The 20475-nt window shown below is 41.0% G+C and overlaps 2 protein-coding genes across 2 annotated transcripts in view; one reads left to right on the plus strand and one right to left on the minus strand.

The window, feature by feature from the left end:
• Positions 1-594: 594 nt before the first annotated feature.
• Positions 595-7097, minus strand: DDX5 (DEAD-box helicase 5). The gene is made up of 13 exons (XM_079725316.1): positions 6991-7097; positions 5651-5816; positions 5214-5310; positions 4993-5126; positions 4810-4875; positions 4419-4560; positions 4178-4338; positions 3916-4088; positions 3466-3576; positions 3163-3224; positions 2996-3055; positions 1504-1728; positions 595-1301 (listed from the first exon to the last, which is right to left on the minus strand). The coding sequence occupies exons 1-13, from the start codon at positions 7032-7034 to the stop codon at positions 898-900; spliced, it is 1845 nt and encodes a 614-aa protein (XP_079581442.1). The 5' UTR covers positions 7035-7097; the 3' UTR covers positions 595-897.
• A 995-nt stretch (positions 7098-8092) lies between these two features.
• CEP95 (centrosomal protein 95) overlaps positions 8093-20475 on the plus strand; it is a gene marked incomplete at its 5' end in the record, with an annotated part of 66725 nt that continues 54342 nt past the window's right edge. Inside the window, 6 exons of the mRNA XM_079724565.1 lie at positions 8093-8111; positions 9569-9697; positions 10805-10912; positions 14004-14114; positions 17302-17407; positions 18854-18969. Of these exons, the coding sequence (XP_079580691.1) occupies positions 8093-8111; positions 9569-9697; positions 10805-10912; positions 14004-14114; positions 17302-17407; positions 18854-18969 (589 nt within the window). The remainder of the gene's footprint in view (positions 8112-9568; positions 9698-10804; positions 10913-14003; positions 14115-17301; positions 17408-18853; positions 18970-20475) is intronic.

Below are 20475 nucleotides of genomic sequence, written 5' to 3' on the forward strand. Positions count from 1 at the left end.
TATGAGTCCCAGGAAGCTTGTGAAACGAGCATCTCTCTATACCACCTACACTAAGAACACTGAAAACAAATTCAAACTTAGCTCCTGGCCAACCATCTTCAAGGGTGTAGTCTTTTCAGCTTCGTTCAATATTTCAGTTAATTCATAACATGGCCAGGAGCACAAATATAATCTCTTCAAAAATAAGTTATCTGGAGATTTTTCTAATTATAAATTTTACAAAAGGAACAAAAGTCATCCATGTTCTCACACTAAGCAGTCTGAGGGTGGGGCTATACAGTTAATTATTTCCTGTGTGTTTTAGTATCTCATTTCACCACTCTGCTAACAGATTAAATGACTCACCTGATGTTGAGAAGTAGAGAGCTTTTATGCAATCTAGCCTAGAATTGTTAATCAACCTAAATCAGTCTCATTTTAATCCTTAAAATAGGAATAGATCACTGTAAGAAGGGCCTTCTGATCTTCCCACTTCCCAGAACGAAACTATAGAAAGGAGCACTCAACTTAGTTTTTATGATTAAAAGAACAGACCATCTAAGCCAAGTTTTACATGACATTATATATGTAAAATAAAGTACCATTTCCACTTAATTCAGTCTTCAAATATTTTTTATTGGAAGGCCATGCACTGCCTTCATTTATTGTATTTCAAATCACTGTACATTTACTTTTGTGAAAACACTGCCTGCATTTTCTAGTACAAAAAAAACCTAAAAATTGTTTCAGGAATGTAGAGAAATATCCAACTTAAATAGCGAAAAAGTGCACCATAATTACTGCTGCACTGCAGTCATTTCTGCATTTCCCATGTTTCTTAAATAACTATCTTGTCTGGTAACACACGATATAAAGAGCAATTATGAAAAACAGACATTTACATATACTTCTAAAGTCTTATTGAGAATATCCTGTTGGCATTGGATAACCAATCATAGGCGCAGCTGCAGTAGCAGGATATGCATATGCCTGTTGGTTCATACCATTGTGCATATTTGCAACATTACTTCCATATTGCTGAGTGCTATCATAACCATTCTGGTAAGTCCCTGTTGGATTACCAGTCCTAAAACTGGTCTGTATACCAGCAGACACAAAATTACTTCCAAAGCTCCCATTGGTGTAATTTGCAGCACTGTAAACACCATTTTGAGTTTTTGCCCCAAAATCTCTCTTAAGCAGACTAGAGTAACCTCGGTCATAATTTTCCCTGTCTCTAAAGGTATTAAATCCACCCCTTTTGCCCGCAGAGTATCTGTCCCGACGGTCATCCTTCATGCCTCCTCTACCCCTGGAACGACCTGTCAGGAAAAAAATTGCAGACTTGATTATTTCCATGGCATAAATCATTACTAACAAAAGAATTAGGTCTATCTGTGAAGTATTTTCTCAACTCCATTCTGCACTGAAGATTTTACTCACCCGCCAATACCATTTAAATTGATTTGTAGGCAATTAGGTGACCCCAAACCACCGACATTTCTTATCAAAGGTTGGTCTTACCTGAACCTCTGTCTTCCACCAACTGAAGCAATTTGGGATTAATTGCTTGATTAGCTTCACGAAGCACAGAGATAAGGTCGCTCACTTGCTTTATGTTATTAGGTGTAAAGAAAGTGTATGCTGTGCCTGTTTTGGTACTGCGAGCAGTTCTTCCAATTCGATGAATATAATCCTCTGAGGAGTTAGGGTAGTCATAATTGATGACAAATTTCACATCTTCCACATCTGTAAGGTGTTGCAGTGTGGCAAAATAGCAATGTACGGAGTTTTGCACACCACAACAGCCAGACCAAAAATAAAAAGTTAGACAATTGTATTCCCAAGAAGGTATGGGCTGCAAAAAATACAGTTAAAATGGTTATCCATTCCCTGTAGGAATACCATTGAGGTTGGGCCGGGGGCGGGGGAGGGGGGGGGAGAAAAAAAGAAAAAGCACACGTCACCCTTATGCCTCATTACCCACCCAATGATGGAGCCTGTCAAAAGGACGTGTGTATTCCCTAACACATTCCCAAATTAACAATCCCCTTACAGATCATCAAGTGACATCTGAATGCTTCTGCGCAGTAGGGCCACTATTAAAGGTTCACAGCAACCTCCTCATGTGCTCTCGTTTTGAGGACCTTTCAACAAAAATATCCACGGTCCTTTGCATTACACACTTATCAGAAGTTCAAAATTCTGGCCACACTGCTTGTCTTGCCAAGACCTTACAACCGCAGCTGCAAGAAAAACATACCTGTCCCCCAAAAGTTGTTTTTATGCACTGTGTCTCGTCTAGGCAAGCGCTTCCAAGAAGCCAGGATTCACTTGAGAATGTGTCTCTCTCTGGCAGGTCTCGACATGACGACTACTGTGCAGGTGAGGGAGGAACTTTCAAAGCACTGCTTTCTTTTCCCACTGACTAAGTGTGAGAAGTTGTTCCTGCTCTAGATCTTATGTGCCAGTACTCACCAATTTGTAAAAGGCTTAGTACCTTTTAAAGCTGCTCTCTCCATTTCAAACTTGAACAATAATTTCATTGAACATTGAAGTTTGGAAATATTTCTTCGACATTTCAGCAAACTCACTGAAACTCAAAGACCCACAGATCACAGTAAACAGTTTGAAACAATGCTGTACCATGGCAATCATGCAAAGCATGGGACAGAATAAATACCACGGCAGTGAACTGTGAGGATAACTTCCATTTTTTTCCCCCGGAGAGAACAGTTTACGGGGCAGAGGTGGTATGTTCTGCCTTTTGAAGATTACTGGCACACTTTCAGCTTTTCACCTCTCTAATCGACTGGAAGCAGCCAGCCGATCACTAGTCCTCCATCCCCCTCGAGTCCTCCGATTGTCATGCCTAGGCCTTGCCACAAAGACTGCACCTTTATATGAAAAAAACTTAGAAAAAATGCAGAGGTTAAAGAAAGCAATAAACTTTCTTTAAAAAAATTATATGGAGATCTTCTGAGAAACCAAGCCATGAATTTGAGTTTGTACTAACCTAGCCCTCTGGAGGCCACATCTGTAGCAATCAGAATAGGAGCCTTTCCATGTTTGAATTCTGCAAAAAAAAAAAAAAAAAAAAAAAAAAAAGGCACATATATAATTACTGATGTGAATGGGATTCTAGGTTTTGGTGGTGGTGGTGGCTTCACTTAAAATACTTACCATTTAGAACCCAGTCACGTTCCTGTTGACTCTTGTCACCATGGATACCCATGGCAGGCCACCTAAATTAAAGGAAAGTTACATTAGTAGTCGCATTTAAAACCTCATAGATTTTCATCAAGCAGTGAACTATTTTTGGTCACAGACCCTTTTAATTTCACCTGAAATAATGTATATACAGTCTTACCTATACTACCAGATTATTCCTCCCTCTGAAACTCAAATCTACCACTGATTAAAGTTTGCCCTTCCCCTACACTCAGCTCTAATAAATATCTGCTTCAATGGAAGGAGCCCACATACCCATCTCTCCTCATTTTTCTAGTGAGTTCATCACATCTTCTTTTGGTTTCAACGAAAACAATGGTTTTATTCTCCTTCTCACTCATGATCTCTTCCATTAAACGAATAAGCCTTGAAGGAAACAAAAAATTGTGAATTCTAAAAGAAGTCCACGGGTTATGATGAGCGAAACACTAACTTTAATCTACATGGCTACAAATTAAAAAGAAAACACCTGCTTAACCTTTCAAATAGTTCTACCTTTGGTCCTTAAATAAACCACAAGAGTCTTTTTTCTATAAGAGTGCTATATTAAAACGGTGATAGCCAACAAGTACCTGAATGAAGGAAGCAAGATAATTTTCAGAGTGACAGACTAATTTCAAGTTAACATTCAGATTCCACCCAACTGAAAGTCACTTTTAAGATTACAAATTGTTTCAAATGTTAAGTTTTTATAGTCAAACTTACTTTTCATCCTTTTCTACGTCATGACACACATCCACAATCTGAAGAATGTTGTGATTTGCACTCAGTTCTAGTGCACCAATGTTTATATGAATATAGTCTTTCAAGAAATCTTCAGCAAGCTGTCTTACTTCTTTTGGCCAAGTAGCACTCCACATTAGGGTTTGCCTATCAGGCTAAAGATTTTTGGATTAAAAAAAAGCATTGTATTCTAAGAATGGACTTAGAGCTAAATTTTAAGAGAACACATTTGAAGGGCACTTACTCTTATCTGATCCACAATCTTCCTTATTTGGGGTTCGAATCCCATATCAAGCATTCTATCTGCTTCATCAAGGACAAGGTAAGTGGTTCTTCTTAGATTGGTTTTCCCACATTCTAAAAAGTCAATCAGTCTTCCAGGTGTTGCAATACAGATTTCCACACCTTCAATTAAACACACAAATGCAACCATGATATCTAAAGCTTTCAGCACCACCAGCGACAAATAAAACCTTGTTACATACCTCTCTCCAAATCACGTATCTGTGGTCCCTTGGGAGCACCACCATAAATACAAGTGGACTTCAGGCGACATGCTCTACAGTATTCAGCAGCTACTTGCTGTACCTGTTGGGCCAGTTCCCGAGTTGGTGCCAGCACCAAGCACTATGGAAAGAGAAAGTGGAACACCTTTAGCAGAGCCCTGGATTCTAGCTTTAGAGTGACAATTTATTAGTGTTACACACTGGCAGATGACTTAATTTGTCAATACCCAAAGCAACTTTGTCTCTAGGTAAATTAGATAAGATCACTAGTATCTCTATATAAAACCAGCACAAATTGACTTTTGCTATATATCTTACAAATTTCTACACTTCTAACCAAAAAACTGATAGAATATATATGTAAACTTACAATAGGCCCATCACCTCTCTCTAGAAATGGCTGATGATTGATGTGGACAATGGCAGGCAGCAAATACTGTTCAGGGAGAAAGCAAACAACAGAAGTTATATTCAAATACTTCTAGTTTCTTTTAATTCCCAACCAATTTTCTCTAGCACATGTCACATAACTCGAAAGTTCTCCCAAACTTACAGACAACGTCTTCCCAGATCCAGTTTGTGCTACCCCAACCATATCCAATCCACTTAGAGCAACTGGCCATCCCTGAGCTTGAATAGCTGTGGGTTCAGTAAAGTTCTGCCTTGCAATCACATCCATGACGTTTGCTGTAATTATTGACAGCAATTAAAAATCAGTAATGCCAAGAAAAAAAATTAAAAAGAAAAAAAAAAGTGGGGAAAACTAGCACTTACCAGGGAAGTTTGCTTCATAAAAATTCAGGACTGGCTTTGGACAGTTGTGACCTCTGACTGTAATTTCCTTGCTTCTTCTGTACGTCTCTACCTCTTGCTACAAAACAAATTATAAAAACCCAGTGAAGTCTCATGACTCCCACTAACTAAAAATAAGCCCCTGAATTTATAATTATCTACTTTAAGATGACCTTCAAAAATTTGGATCCACATACAGAAAACTGCATGTAGTACAAGCACCACCTATTATGTTACACTCAACTCTTCCACGTAAAAGTTAAGTCAACGTCCCATGTCTCCAAAAGTAACACCTCTTCCCCAACTACTTACTTGGAAAACATGAGTTTCCCAAAATTTGCAAGAAATTTCTAGTCAGATTTTGATTCACTAAAAAGTCAATGAGTTATAGCCTGAAGAAGCCACATGAAATTACTCACTGCTGTACGTCTAGCCAAATCAGGGTGTTCCTGATAAAAATTCTTCTCAAATTTGGGCAGCTCGTCAAGATTCCACTTCTTTTTAACCAGTTTCTCCCCAGGGTTTCCAAACTTCTTTCCAGATAAGGGCCCTGCCCTACTTCCTCCAAATCGAGGGGCACCAAACCTAAAATTAATTTTTAAAAAAGTTACATTTTCAAACATGTACAGACTTACTTACCATCCCTGAGCACATGCTAAAGATCAATGAACGATTGGAGATGGAAGACCCAGCTGTCCACAGCCATGGTCATTCTTTCAAAAGCCACAATAAGCACCGCATCTCCCTCATTTAGCGTTGTGCGAAGTCCCCACCACCGAAGCCAAATCAACAGCCCGGGATTTACCAGGTCGGAAACTGGCTGCCCGAACACTAGTTCCGATTACAAGGATAGACAACAGCTGGTGGCTACTAATCTTTTCCACAAGACTAAAAATTAAATGTCTAAGAACGACAATAAAGAAAGAAGAAAGTAGCTTAATAGTGACGCTATTCACCAGCCGTCCTCAAGCAAAAGAGCTTTGGTTTTAACACAGACAGTGAAAGCAGAACAAGGAAGGTGGTCTCGGACAGTCATGCAAGCCAATCGAGTTGGGGGGACCCCGCAGTAGGACTCCCGACCGAGAAAGCGAAATTATATAACGCAAAGAAAAAGAGGAGGAGGAGCTGGAGACTACCGGGGGAGGAGTCCCGACCCGGGCGGAGTCGGCCGGGCGGCGTTCCCGCTGGGGCGGCGCTTCCCCCTTTGTCTCGCATTTCTCTCTGCGCCACATTTTCTCGACGCTGCCATTTTGAGCTCCTCCGCCGGGCGGGGTAACAAAGGCGCCGCCGCCATGTCCGCCGCCGGCATTTTCTACCCACGGCTCAGCCACATGGCCGCCTCCCGAGATACCTCCTGCCCTCGCCGCATTAACGGCTTCGGAGGCGGCCCCCTCGGCACCCACAGAATCCCGGAGGCCCCCAAAACTCCTCCCGAAAAGTTGCACCTAAGAGCGGCGACTTTGCCTCGAAGCACTGCGCTTTCCTTCCCTAAAAATACGCTCCTCGAAATTCTCCCAACAGCTGCTAAATCACCGAGGCCGCGATGCTCCCCTCCCACACAAAAGGCCATCTTGAGAGTCGTTAACAGGAAACTCCCAGTTTTGGACAAATATCAAAATGGCGCAAACCTTCTTCAATGGAGAAGGCCCAAGGATAGGCTGAAGAAGGCGAGTTTCCACCGCCACCCCACCCCCCCGCAACCCTCATCGGCCTCCCATCCCCCACCCGCCGGGCCTGACAGGTCGGTTCCCACACTCACCCTCGATCCCGGCCGCGGTCTCGGTCACTCGAATAACCCGACATGGCGTCAATGGTTGCGGTTGGCGGGAAGCGAAGCGGAGAGAATCGAGCGCGGGGAGTCGCTAGAGGTGGCGACGGCGAAGCCTTGCGGGGGCGGCAGCGGCGGACGGACGGCGATGACAAGAACCGTTGCTGCCGACAAAAGACCGGTGGAAATGAATGAGGTGCCGGCGGCGTCCCGGCAGCCGGTTTTATAGCCTGGACCGCCTCCTCCGCCGCAGAGAATGCTGGGAGCCGCTCTATGACCTAATCACTCCGCCCCTGCGCAGAGGCCGCAACGCCAGCCGGCGTTCCGGAATCCGCCATGTTATCGCACCTCCCCCCGCGGCCCCTCCCTCAGCGTCGCCCGTTTTTCGCCCCTTACAAGGGTGGGCCCACCCGGCCACCCGGCCACCCACCACTGGGATGCCTCAGCTTGCACTCTTTTGACTCCACCTTTTTCTCGTCTTTCACACTTCAAGAAAGCCACCGCGCCCTTTTCCAGGTACAGCCCAGACAATAAAATGGCCAGGCCAGGCGAACCCACTCTGTCCACTGGAGATGTTTACGTCTCCAGAAAGCCTTCACGCCCATAACCAACCAAGGCGGGAAGGCGGAGCCTGACGTTGTCACGTGGCTGCCCCCTCCCACCGGGTGAGCGGGCCGCACTACTTCCCCAGTTGGCTTTGGCGGAGGAGTACAAGACGGAATAGCTCACCGGAAGTGCTGTGCTAATGACCCCGGGAAGTCGGCCTGGGCTGCTGGGTGGCCTGGGCTGCTGGATGACCTGGGCTGTCAAACCCACCCACCCGAGAACCCCTTAGCGGGATCAGGCCGGTGGAGAATAGTTTCTAGAGCCCGCAAACCGCCGCCTCGGCACGTGCTGCGAAAGGAAGTGCTCCCTTGGTGACCAATCAGCAGCGAGAAGCCGTTGTAACGTCCCTCCCTCTTCCACCCCTCCATCGCGGCACTTTGGTTAGGTTCTCTCTTCAGTCACCGCTGGGTTTGCGCTGTGAGGCCCTCCCAGGACACCGTCCCGCGCGCGCCCGGCTGGGAGTCCGGCGGCGACCTGCCTCCGCGACATGGCCGGCTCAGAGGCTGGTGAGTCTCGGCCTTGAGCCCCGGTTGTGTGTGGACTGAAGCCGTACAGTCCAAGTCCCCGAACGCCCCTGCCCGTCTTATCTTGAGGCCTCGGGGCAGGTCTGGGCTGCCGGTGGGGCTCGTGACAGGCACCCCGTCGTAGTCGGCGGGTTTTCGGGATAGGGTCTGTCAGTCCCGCTCCCCGGCCCCTTCGAAGCGCTCGAGCCTGATTTAGGGGCGGGGGGAGAGAAGGGCCCTGCGGCGAGGTCCGCAGCACGCCCGCATCCTGGCTGCAAAACGGGCGGTCAGAAAGTGTCCTACCCCGGACAGCTGTTTCTCTGAGGAATGTGCCCTCTGCTCTTGCATTGTGGGGCCTGAGGCTGTACCTGCATCTGTTTTGAACTTTTGAGGACTGGCGCTGTAAATATCTGTTGATGCCCCCCCCCAAAGTAGAATAGTGGTGGACTTTTCTCTTCAGTGCTTTCTAGAGTTAACCGGCTTTGTCCAGCGCCGCTTTTGAAAAGCGAATTGATTTGGTTGTCTAGGACGCTTTCATTCCTTTCTCCAAGACAGCGTTCAAACCAGTTGTCATTCTTTGGTCAGCTGTGAGTAATGGGGAGAGGGAGATAATGTGCCTTAAGTCGCTCTTACACATACACACATTTATTTCTAGACACACTGAAGATAACGCATACAGAATAAAAGAATTTCCCCCTTACTCGCCAGTTATTTGAGGGAATAAGTGTTTTAAGCTTGCTAAATTACCTTTGGTCGAGAAACCCTTGAAGTAATTTTGCTAATCCCAACAATAAAGGGGTGATACACGGGAAACTTCGACAGTATTGGTAATGTGCTAGCTCTGAATTTAGAGACGTTTTTATGTATTTCTCAACTTCCTTTCATATACGTCAAATGTAATTAAAAATAGAACAGATGTAGTAATGTTGGTGTCATTACTCCAGTTCTTAACAGCCTAAGTTAATCACCACCTGTTTGGGCATCAGAGAAATTCCACCTTGAACAAGATAATTGGGTAGAAACATGACTAATGCTATGGGGAATTTGAAGCAACATCCATTAATTGGTTTCTAGTAACCTCAAATTATTATTCACAGTCTGTCTTATATAAAACATAATATTCCTGTTTATTTGTAAATGTGTTTTAAATAAAAAGACCTACTTATGGCTTGTAAAATGAGGACTATGGTGAGTAACTTAAGATTTTAGGTTGCAACAGTAAAAATTGGATTTGCATCATAGTTTTGACTACATTGAAATTATTGGAAGTCATCTCAAGAAATTAAATACATCTTTTTAAAAATCATGACTAGGAGGGTCTTTGAAGTTCTCTAACAATCAAATTCCTTATTTTCTATAGAATTCAATGTCTGTTTTTGTGGGGGTGGTTTTTTAAATGAACGTATATGATTTTTTCTAGTACTAGTTAAGGCTGATCTTTACCCTTCCTTTCCCAACAGAGTGGGTAACCATTGCCAATAATCTTCTTTTGCAATGTCACATACACCTGAGGATTCGAGAACTAGAAGACTGTGATGCTAATGTTTTTATTGCTCTTTATCAGTCTATTTTGGGAGAAAAGGTACCAGGTAAGGGTACTTAAAAGTGGGAGTAATAGTGTCTGTATCTTAGGCCATAAGTTTCTAGGATTTTCTAGTTAGATCCTATGGTATATATAAAATCTTGAGTTTTCTTTTTGCGTACATCTTATTTCTATCTAAATAATAGCATTCATTGCCTTAATGAATACCTTAGGAGGCCCACCTGTAATAACTGCCTTGGTCATCAACTGTTTATGATTATGTTTAATGATTATGTTTAGTCATTCATAATGCCCTGTGAAAGTCACACCTTTTCTGTAAATGTACCTTCATAGTTCTAAAATTGAGTGGAATTTGGAAACTTGTTGAATCCTGGTATTTAACCAATGTTACGGATAAGAATTGTTGTTTGCACTTTGTTCCTGGTTAAATATCTCAGAGTTCTTATCCATAGATTGCTCTGGTGCCTCTGTATCTTTATATAGTTTATAACCATTAAGCACTAAAGTTCTGTGTAGTCTCTCTTCCCTCCATTACCATGAGTCAGTGCCCTCATCACTTTCTGGAATAATGGGATGGCCTGCAGCTGGTATCTTTGATACTAGTCCCAACTCTCTTTAGGGTTCAGAGGCAGGTAGTTATTAGACCAGTCTTTTAGAATACTTTTTTCATCCTTCCCCAAGACATTCATCTTCCTCAGTACCAGAGGAGAAGCTCCAAATTTAAGTTGTTAAAATCTTTCTGCACTATGCTGATCTTTTAAACCTTTATACCAGTAATTCCCAATAGGCTGCTTTAACAGGACATACACAAACCCCTCCTTGCACACCTGCCTATGGCTATAGGTTAAAGTCTCCCTTGGATTTTCTCCCTTATTAGAGTATTAGCATCTCCTTGAATTCAGGGACCTTTTTAGCTTTCTTTAACATGGTGCTTATTATAGAGCATGTTCATATATATGTTGATTGAATAAATATTCAACCATATTCAATAAATATTCAGCCACTAAAGATTCTACTTTGTGGAATTCAGGCTCTGTTTATCTGTATGTTCTAGCTTGCTCTGTTTGGGCAGAGCTCAGAGGCCTGGTCAGAGACAGGTAGATGAAAACTTGGACTCTCATAGATGCAAAATTATGTAGTTTTTTTTCCACAGACCTCATAGCTTTTCCCAGGAGTCAAGAGGATGAAGCTCACAATGTACAAGCAGTAATTGATTCATTGGCTTTGGATTATCTGCAGGTCAGCTTGTCTCACATAACAGGTTGGTATATACTTAACCATCAGATAATTTTGCGTTTTACTAAAATAATTTGTTTTGTAGCACTCTAGATATTGTTTAACCAAATGAGTAAGCTTGTGAAATAGACCAAACAGCAAGACTGAGCCAGGACAATTCACTGGTATAGTTAAGACAACCATCCTTACGAGCTTTTCCAGGAGTCATACACTGAGTTTGGGATAGGTCTAAACAAGAATCCTAGCTGGTAGTTTGAGGTGTGTTTTGTTATTGTTACTTTAAAGCTATCAGTCTGCTTGTTTGTAGTTGCTAAGAATTAGAAACACCTAAATGTCCGTTAATAGGGACAGGTTAAATAAATTATTGTAGCTCCATATAGGGAACTACTCTGCAGCTGTGAAAGATAATTGATGATGCTCTGTATACAACGTTCCATATTAGTGGAATGATCTCTAATATATACAGTATGAGAAAAACGTGGTGCGGTTATAATGCTAATGTGCGGAGTATGCTACTATTTGTAAAAACAAAGGTGGGGAGAAAATATATGCAGTTGATTGAATGCCAAAGGACTCTCTAGAAGCATATGCAAAAAACCTGTAATACTGATTACCTCATTACCTCCAATGACAGGAACTACAGGGCTGCAGGACAAGGGTGGGATGAGACTTTTCATTTTATACGTTTTGCACTTTTTGAATTTTGAACCATGTGAATGTATTACCTGTTCAAAATAAATAAAACCGTGAATTGTTTTTCAGCCTTTTTCCAAAAAAGTGTACATGCTCGTAATCAGAAGCCAAATACCAAATACATTTGTAAATCCCTATTTTTGGTAAATAGAAAATGAGGATTAGTTCAGTAAATTATTACAAGCTAATGAACAGAGGGAATCTTGGGGACTTGAAACTATACTTAAGTCACTAAGCAAAGGTTTATACTGTTTTATTCTTTGACAGTCGTTAAAAGAGGTATATGTTAATAAGGATAGGTCATTTGCATCTCTTATTTTGATACATCAGTAAGAACAGATTTTTACAAAAATACTCTGTCTTAAGTTTTTTAGTGCAGTTCTAAGTGAATGAATGTGGTAAACTGGTTTGGAGAAAATTCATTTTGAGGGATAACCCTGGGATTTCCCTTTTCTTTTGAAATTTGGAATGGCTTTATCACCTGAGTAGGGTAATTTCTGGTATTCGTATTTACTAAATAAACATACTATACACCAAAGTTGTGTCTGCTTATAGAACTTTTTGATGCAGAGCTGCCCCTGACGACTCATACCCACCCCATCCCCATGGAAAGTTGCAAAACTGCTTACCACCTCCAGTATACTGCAAAGCAGCTTTTTACTCCTTGTGTGCTGTTTAAAGCAGTTTCTCCGGGACTTCCCTGGTGGCGCAGTGGTTCAGAATCCACCTGCCGATGCAGGGGGCACAGGTTCGAGCCCTGGTCTGGGAGGATCCCACGTGCCACGGAGCAACTAAGCCCGTGTGCCACAACTACTGAGCCTGCGCTCTAGAGCCTGCGAGCCACAACTACTGAAGCCTGTGCACCACAACTACTGAAGCCCACCTGCCTAGAGCCCGGGCTCTGCAACGAGAAGCCACTGCAATAAGAAGCCCGTGCACCACAACGAAGAGTAGCCCCTGCTCGCTGCAACTAGAGAAAGCCTGCGTGCAGCAACAAAGACCCAACACAGCCAAAAATAAGTAAATTTATTTAAAAAAAGAAAAAGCAGTTTCTCCTACATCATGAAGCACTGCATGGGCAGTCTTAGTTGCTGGGTTGGCAGAGTATGCTCCCCATCCTGGAAACCAGAAGTCTTGGGTATGTCCTTGGGGTATGCTTGTGTATCTTGTTAAGCCAGAAAACATAGGGCTTAAAAACAAGATTTCTGTTCAGCTGTTTTAAACAAAAAAACTCTCAAACATTGATTATCTTTACTAGAGTGTTGTAAAACATCAAATTTCTGGTTTAGGTTTGTTTTGCATCATGACTGAAGTCATGAATGGCTGGATTATCTCAAATATCAAATTTCCACTCTGCCTCTCCCATACTTGTTTGAATTCATGCCAGCTCTGATCTCCCAAAGGACAACCCAGGTGTCTCAGCAGTTAAGTTCCATCCATACCTGATGTTGATAGGAGTCCATTTTAGGTGACATTAAACATGTCAAGTTTCCATGCTTTTGCCAGTCCATTTTTTGTCTTCATTTCAACTTAACATTTATTAAAAATCTGTTATAGGCCAGGTACTGTGCTAGGGACTGTTTGAAGATTAGTTTTAGGTATAAAGCGGGTATAGTGGGAGGTAAGGCTGGAGAGGTTGGGGGTGAGGTGAGATTAAAAGTGGTTTTATATGCAGGTACCCATGGTCAGTTTTTTTTTTGTTTTTTGTTTTTTTTGCGGTACGTCGGCCTCTCACTGTTGTGGCCTCTCCCGTTGCGGAGCACAGGCTCCGGACGCGCAGGCTCAGCGGCCATGGCTCACGGGCCCAGCCGCTCTGCGGCATGTGGGATCTTCCCGGACCGGGGCATGAACCCGCGACCCCTGCATTGGCAGGCGGACTCTCAACCACTGCACCACCAGGGAAGCCCCCATGGTCAGTTTTTAATCAAAAAATGGCATAATCTATACAAAGTGAATAGGAGTTAACAAATTCAAAAAATCAGGAATTCCTGATGAGAGTATCCCAAGTGTTTTGTGTGTTGTTTTATATTACTCTACTGCTATTGTTTTCAGAACAAACCACTGGCTGAAAGTGTTCCCTCCTGCAATTTTTTTTCACCAACCTAATAAAGTTCAGCTTAGTTGCTTTATTTATACTTCAGTATAAAACTTAGAGGATGAAGTTCACTTATTTTGCTTCTTGATAAATGAAGGACTATGCCAATGAATTATCAACCATACTATTCAAGACTACCCCTTTTTCTTCAGATATAATCAAGCATCAGGAAATTAATGTTTTTAATATTTATAATATTTTTCTCCTGGATTAATTTATAATCCTTGTATCGTGAACAGTATTTTCACAGTGGTATATCCATTTCAAAATTATAAGTCTTTCAATTTCTTGGTTAATTTTTTTTAATAGCTCTGTATTCTGTGTTCAGGAGAAAATATAGTGAAAGGAGATAAAGAATCTATTAAGAATCTCCTAGAAATATTTGATGGGTTACTGGAGTATCTTACAGAACACATCAGTGAAACATCTCACGAGAAAAGTAAGTTTAAGAAAAAAACTTGATTTATATTCTGTGTTATGTCTCTTTTTGTCTTTTATCTTTTTGCCTATTTTTCTCCGTAGGAATTAGAATCACTAGTACACTATATCTGATAAATTTAATTATAAATTAAATTTCAGTTCTCATTGTTCCAAGTGGTTGAAACCTCTATCCTAGACTACCATCATGTCTTTTGTTAACTTGGATATTGCTTATAAGTTACTTTAAAGCTAATCTATAATAGAAAGCTAAATCTGGCTAAAATTGCTTACTGTCCTATTATTACATGAAATTCCTTACTCCAAAATTTCCTATGTCAGAACTGCCATTTTTGTTATAAATTTGGATACTGGGGAGGCATCAGCAGGAAGGGTTGGTACATTTCTGTCTCCAACCTACACTTGTGACGGCGTGAATATTTTTTATTTCACTCGTCAAGTGACTCAGTTCTCCTAATCGTAACAGTTTATTGTATGAAATTTTGATATTATTATTTTTTAAATTTATTTATTTATTTTATTTTATGGGTGTGTTTGGTCTTCATTTCTGTGAGAGGGCTTTCTCTAGTTGTGGCAAGTGGGGGCCACTCTTCATCGCGGTGCACGAGCCTCTCAATATTGCGGCCTCTCTTGTAGTGGAGCTCAGGCTCCAGACGCGCAGGCTCAGTAATTGTGGCTCACGGGCCTAGTTGCTCCGCAGCATGTGGGATCTTCCCAGACAAGGGCTCGAACCCCTGTCCCCTGCATTGGCAGGCAAATTCTCAACCACTGCGCCACCAGGGAAGCCCGATATTATGTTTTTTTAACGATAAAGATCATTATTGCTGTATTATTTTCCAAAGGTGTCGTGGTTATTTAAACTGGATCAATAGTGTATAAGTGCTATTCATAATCTTTGGCTTCATAAATCCCATTTCTAGGGATTTGTCCTAAGAAAATAATACAAAAGAAAGGTGCTTGAAGGTCTTCACGCAATGTTATTTATCATGGGGAAAAAAAGCAAAACAAAGAACCTTATGTCTTAACAGTTTGAGATTGGTCAATAAATAATACTGTATGTATTAATACACTGAATAATATATGACCCATATTAGAATGGGTTTACTATTGTAAAGTTATCCAAAACAAAATTTTAGCAGCAATAGCAATTAGTATAAATTCTAATACAAATGAAGACAAAAAATTGGGCAGGCTCATCATTCCTAATTCTCACATTGTTGATGGTGAGACGTATGCTGTGAATATAACATCTGAAATTAATCTTAAATTCTTTAGTTAGAGATAGTTTTCTACCCTTTATCCTTGTTGCTGAAAAAGACTTAAAAGCATATAGAGATAAGGCCTAGAAGGAAAGATTGAAAGGCACGCCACACTGTACATTTCTTTTTTTTATTTCAAAAAACTTGAGTTTTGAGTGTTTAATGTATGTTAAATATCAGCCTAGGTACTCTGGGAAGATTCAGAGCTGCATGCCATGTTTATTGTTCTCAAAACTATGCTCAAGTCAGGGAGACTGCCATAAATACATACAGTAAAAACATTGTAGGAGAATTGGGAGGGAGTGAGTGACGTGGAAAAACTCACCTAATTCAAGGCTACCAGTAGGTATTTCGATGCTCTGTGCCTTTTTAGTCATTTTAGCAGCAAGAGTAAGGGGAAGAAAACTACCTAAAAGAGTAATTAATTTGAAATGTTCCAACAACAGCAGTTTTTATGATGTAGTACTTGATCGCATGTAGGGGAGGGATGATGGGCAGTGGGGATGGAGAGGAGGACAGAACTGAGAGATACTTACATGTGAGGCTGGTAATAATGACATACTGAGCGGGGGGGTGGGGGTGGGGGGGTGGGGGGGAGGATCTTCCCAGGGGAGGTCAGTAGGATATGATAAGCTTAGTGCTGCTAGAAGGGCGTTGCTCAGATGGGGCCTCCCTATGTGATAGTACTGTAGTTGGAGAATGTTTTCTGAAGTCTGATTCTCACCTTTGCAGGTCCAAGTTTATATAGCAGTATTACCTAGAGCTGATCAGAATCTTCAAAATGCCAATTAATAATGGGAAATAAATCTGTATTATCACTAGTCATGTCAGGTACAGAGCAGTTTCTTCTGAGCTAGCATTATCATTTACTGCTGAAGATCAAGGGGTTTGAAGGCAGACTATGGGCTTAATGCTGCCACTCACTGTATGACTCACTAAGTTTCATCCCTCACTGTAGGACTGAAGCTCTCTAAGCCTCAGTTTTCTCATCTGAAATTCTTTCATGATTGTAGTGAAGGTTAATAGATATGCATAAATAATTTAGTATTGAGCCTAGCCCAGAGTAAATACACAATGAATATTGACTAATGTTGTTAAAATGTTACTTGGCGAATATAGAAACAGAAAAAGCGAATATAGAAACATAAAGTTAAAATGTTACTTGGCGAATATAGAAACAGAAAAAACAGAAAAAAGTTAATCTAGAGATTGAACAGGAAATCTCTAGAAATGGGATGGGAATATCCAGACGGGTATATCTGAAGTAGGAGGTTTCACCCACATACCTCCTGAAATCACTTCCCTAGTGAGTTACTGCCACTGTGAAAGTGTATTTCTTAAGTATGTTGGGGTAGAAAAAAGGTTGAGGGTCTTTTTTTGGGGGGGCTGTGCTGTGTGGCATGAGGGATCCTAGCTCCCCGACCAGGGATTGAACCCGTGCCCCTACAGTGGAAGCACAGAGTCTTAACCACCAGACTGCCAGGGAAGTCCCAAGGTTGATAGTCTTAAGGAAAATTTCATCCACACCTTGATGTGGTCTCACTCTTACCTTAGGCTAGGGCGTGATTGTCTTGGAGCTTGAGGTAGGCTGACATGGTCATGTTTTTCTGAAGCCACATCCTAGTCACCTTGCCTCAGGTATCTCACAGATATTTCTTATCTCACAGATAGGTGTAAAGGATACTAAATGAACCTACCACCTGGCTTAAAAAATAGAACATTGCTAATACAACTGTAGACCCTGCTTTTAAAGCAACACTTGCGTGCTCATTGCAAGTAATGATTTGGTTCTTACTTCACTTTCACAAGAGCCCAGTTTACCAGGAAGGAGTTGAGGGTATTTTACTGTCCTTAACTCTACCCATCTCTGTAGAGAAATACTTGCATTAACTTGGGTTTTTGGGTATTGTTTTTATCTGTTCTAAACAGGTGAAACTGGACAGGGTTCTAAAGAATCCCATCGAGGAGACCCTTTGGAAGAGCGAGAAAGTACTAAAGAATCCAGATCATCATGGAAAAGAGTTTCTTTTGAGAGGTAGCACTCAATGTCTGTGAATTTAAGCAAAACAAGTTATGCTTTTCCTTCTACTAAGAATTAAAATTGCACACAATATACCAGAATGGCAGCAAAAAAACAAAAAACAAAGCTGATGTGAAAATTTACTAACTTCTCATGTTTTAAACCTCCCTGAGGGAGTTTTAAGAACCTCAAGCTATATATAATGCTTAATTCTCAGCGTTAGCCACCTACTTAATTTAAAACATTTCCCTTAATCATCAAAGTAGTTTATGTTCCTTGCTGAAAACTTGGAAAGTACAGAGGAATAAAAAAGAAGCAAAAAAGGAAAAAAGATGAACTGTATCATTCAGAACTAAGTAACTGCTTGTTAACATTTTGTTGTAATTTAGGCTTTTTTTTTTTTTTTTTTTTTTTTTTTACTGTTTTTTCTTTTGGGGATTTAGTCATATTGTCTGTATAATTTTGTTCCTTGCATTTTAAAGTTTAACACATCAAGTCTTTTCCTAATTTGTTAAACTCTTTATAATCATTTTTAATCACTGTATAACATATCATGCATATGGGTGCATCATAATTTACTAAACCACGCCTCTGAAGTAGAGGTAGTTGTTCCTTTGTTTTTCATATTATTATTTTTTAATGCGATACATACTTCTGTTTATTCTTTCTCTACCCTCCTTCCACTCATACATTTAAGCTACATTCAGAGTGGAAGACTATGAATGATATAAGGCTATTAAAAGTTGCCAAATTACTTTCCCAAAAGGCTGTGACTATTTAAATACCCACCAGCAGTATAAAAGTACTCGGTTACTGCACCCTCATCAACCAGTATCATCGACCAATACCAGAGTTTTAAAATTTGTGCTGTTTTCATAGGCAAAATGTAATGTTGTTGCAGGTTTGATTGTACTTCTGCTAAGTAGAGGTTGAATATGCTGCTATGATTTTCTTTTAAGTATCCAATTATCAGTTTTTTTATGGAGTTTGTCATGGTTTGAAAAGCACAGGCAAAGCCTTCTTGTTTAAATATAGTATGTTGTAGAAAATGTGTCTTAAATGAGACCATCAGGAAATAAATTTTTTGACTTTATTTTTCATTATTAGATTAAAAAAAACAAAATTGCAAAAGTGAAACAATAAAAGGATGTTTAATACAAAATTAATATCCTACCTAGATTCCCTTCACTTCCACATCTCTGAAGTAACCAGTATTTATTGTTCTCTGTGTATATTCGCCTATACATTTAATCCTTGACACTTTATACACAGCTTTTCCCAACATACATGTATCAGTTAAAACAGTTAAGCAGCAGAAGGAAAAGTCTCCTGTTTTCTGCACATAACAGTGACGAATCTGAACATCCATAGGCTGGCTGCTTGAAGCAGCTCTCGGGGTCCTCACAGAAAGGGCCCTTTGTGGTCAGGCCAGGCCATCAGTAAGTGAGGAAACTCTTTCAGGTGCTCCTCGTCATCTGAGGCATTGGGCCCCTCTTGGGGTGGAGATGAAGCAGAATCCACTGGTGAAATAATTAGACTTGGAGACACAGCACACACCTTTTCTCTAAGAAGTAATGGTGAGTAGTTAAACTTCAAATATCAGTTATTGTTATTCAACATAAAACTGTGAAAATGTAAATAGTTATACTTAGAAGTGTTTAAAAGTTGAGAAGAATAGAGAGAGCCCTAACTGGACATCAAAATTGAAATTCCAGAATACTGCCATTACCCACTGTACATGAACAGTTGTCCAGAATGAGTCAAGTGGGAGTCCTAGGCGCATGGGCAAATAGGTGGATGCAAGTTTGTCATGTAATATGTGGGATTTGATACCCTAGGAAGAAAATTCTGGATGCAGTCACACTCAGTCTGGTCACACTCAGAATACCCCTTAAGTATAGTTTCCTGAGCTGGGTGACTCACTTTTTTAATGGTTTCAACCAAGTGTGTACATCCAGTGGCAGTTTTTCTCCCAGGCTTCAGGCCATATTTCCAACAGTCTCCTGCTTATACACAGTAAACCTGAATATCTCTCAGGCCTGTTTTGAGACTCTCACCTTGCCCTCCTCCAACCATCCCACTTCCTGTTCTGCCCATCTTGGTTGTCTTGCTTTTCTCTTGGCATCATATAGTTTCTTTTTTCCTTTTCTTTTTTTTCCTTTTTTTTTGGCTGTGCCATGCAGCTTGCGGGATCTCAGTTTCCCGACCAGGGATTGAACCTGGGCCACGGCAGTGAAAGCCCAGAATCCTAACCACTAGGCTACCAGGGAACTTCCAACATCATATAGTTTCTTTTGTTGGAATGCTCTTCCTTTCTGTTTCTGGCAAACTCACTCTATACAAAGCCCAGCCTCTGAGGCTCTGTATTCCTACATTGTGGTCTTCTCACCTTGACTATTATGTAAACTGTGAGTTCCAGGGACAGTAGCGACCTCATATTCATTCAGCAAATATTTATTTAATGCCATCCCTTTGCCAGGCAGTGGTGATACAGTAGTAAACAGAATAGACACAGACACAAATCCCTTCCCTTATAGAACATATATTCTACTTGTGGAGGCAGTCAATAAATAAGACAAATAAATGAAATGTCTAATGAAATTATTCATATTTGTTTTAGTATTCCAAAAGTTAGCAAAACATTAGGCCCACAATAAGTATTTTTTTAATGGAAGAACAGGAATGCTAGAGTAGAATTAAGTACATTAAATTATGGGAATCAAGTGGCCTGCATTCTCTTCCAGACTCTGCTACTGGCTGTGTGACTTTGGACAAGCCCCTTATCTTTTCTGAGCCTCTGTTTCTTCAAGTGTGAAATTAGAGAATTAAAGTAAACCATCTTTGAAATCCCTTTCAGCATTAATACTCTAATTCCAAGGAATAGACACTCTATTCCAAGGAATTGTGTTCAAAGAACCTATGTCTGAGAGGTCAGACAGTAAGCCAAAGACATGTACTTGCCACTGGGATGGGCAAAGTAGCAGAATGACCAGAGTCAAGTGTAGGTAATGCAAGAATGTTTCTTCAAGGTAGAGAGTCAGATGAAAGGGATGGTGATTTTAGAAACAGTGTTCTGTGATAGC

This window comes from Hyperoodon ampullatus, assembly GCF_949752795.1.
Source record: "Hyperoodon ampullatus genome assembly, chromosome: 19".
NCBI classification, from domain to species: Eukaryota; Metazoa; Chordata; class Mammalia; order Artiodactyla; family Ziphiidae; genus Hyperoodon; species Hyperoodon ampullatus.

What these genes read in the sequence shown, in the direction of transcription:
- DDX5 (XM_079725316.1), bottom strand. Translation starts at nt 7,034, where the DNA reads ATGTCGGGTTATTCGAGTGACCGAGACCGCGGCCGGGATCGAGG. An exon ending in TTATGAAGCAAACTTCCCTG is followed by an intron (nt 5,127 to 5,213) that starts GTAAGTGCTAGT and finishes CAATAATTACAG; the next exon opens with CAAACGTCATGGATGTGATT. An exon ending in AGAGAGGTGATGGGCCTATT is followed by an intron (nt 4,561 to 4,809) that starts GTAAGTTTACAT and finishes CTCTTTCCATAG; the next exon opens with TGCTTGGTGCTGGCACCAAC.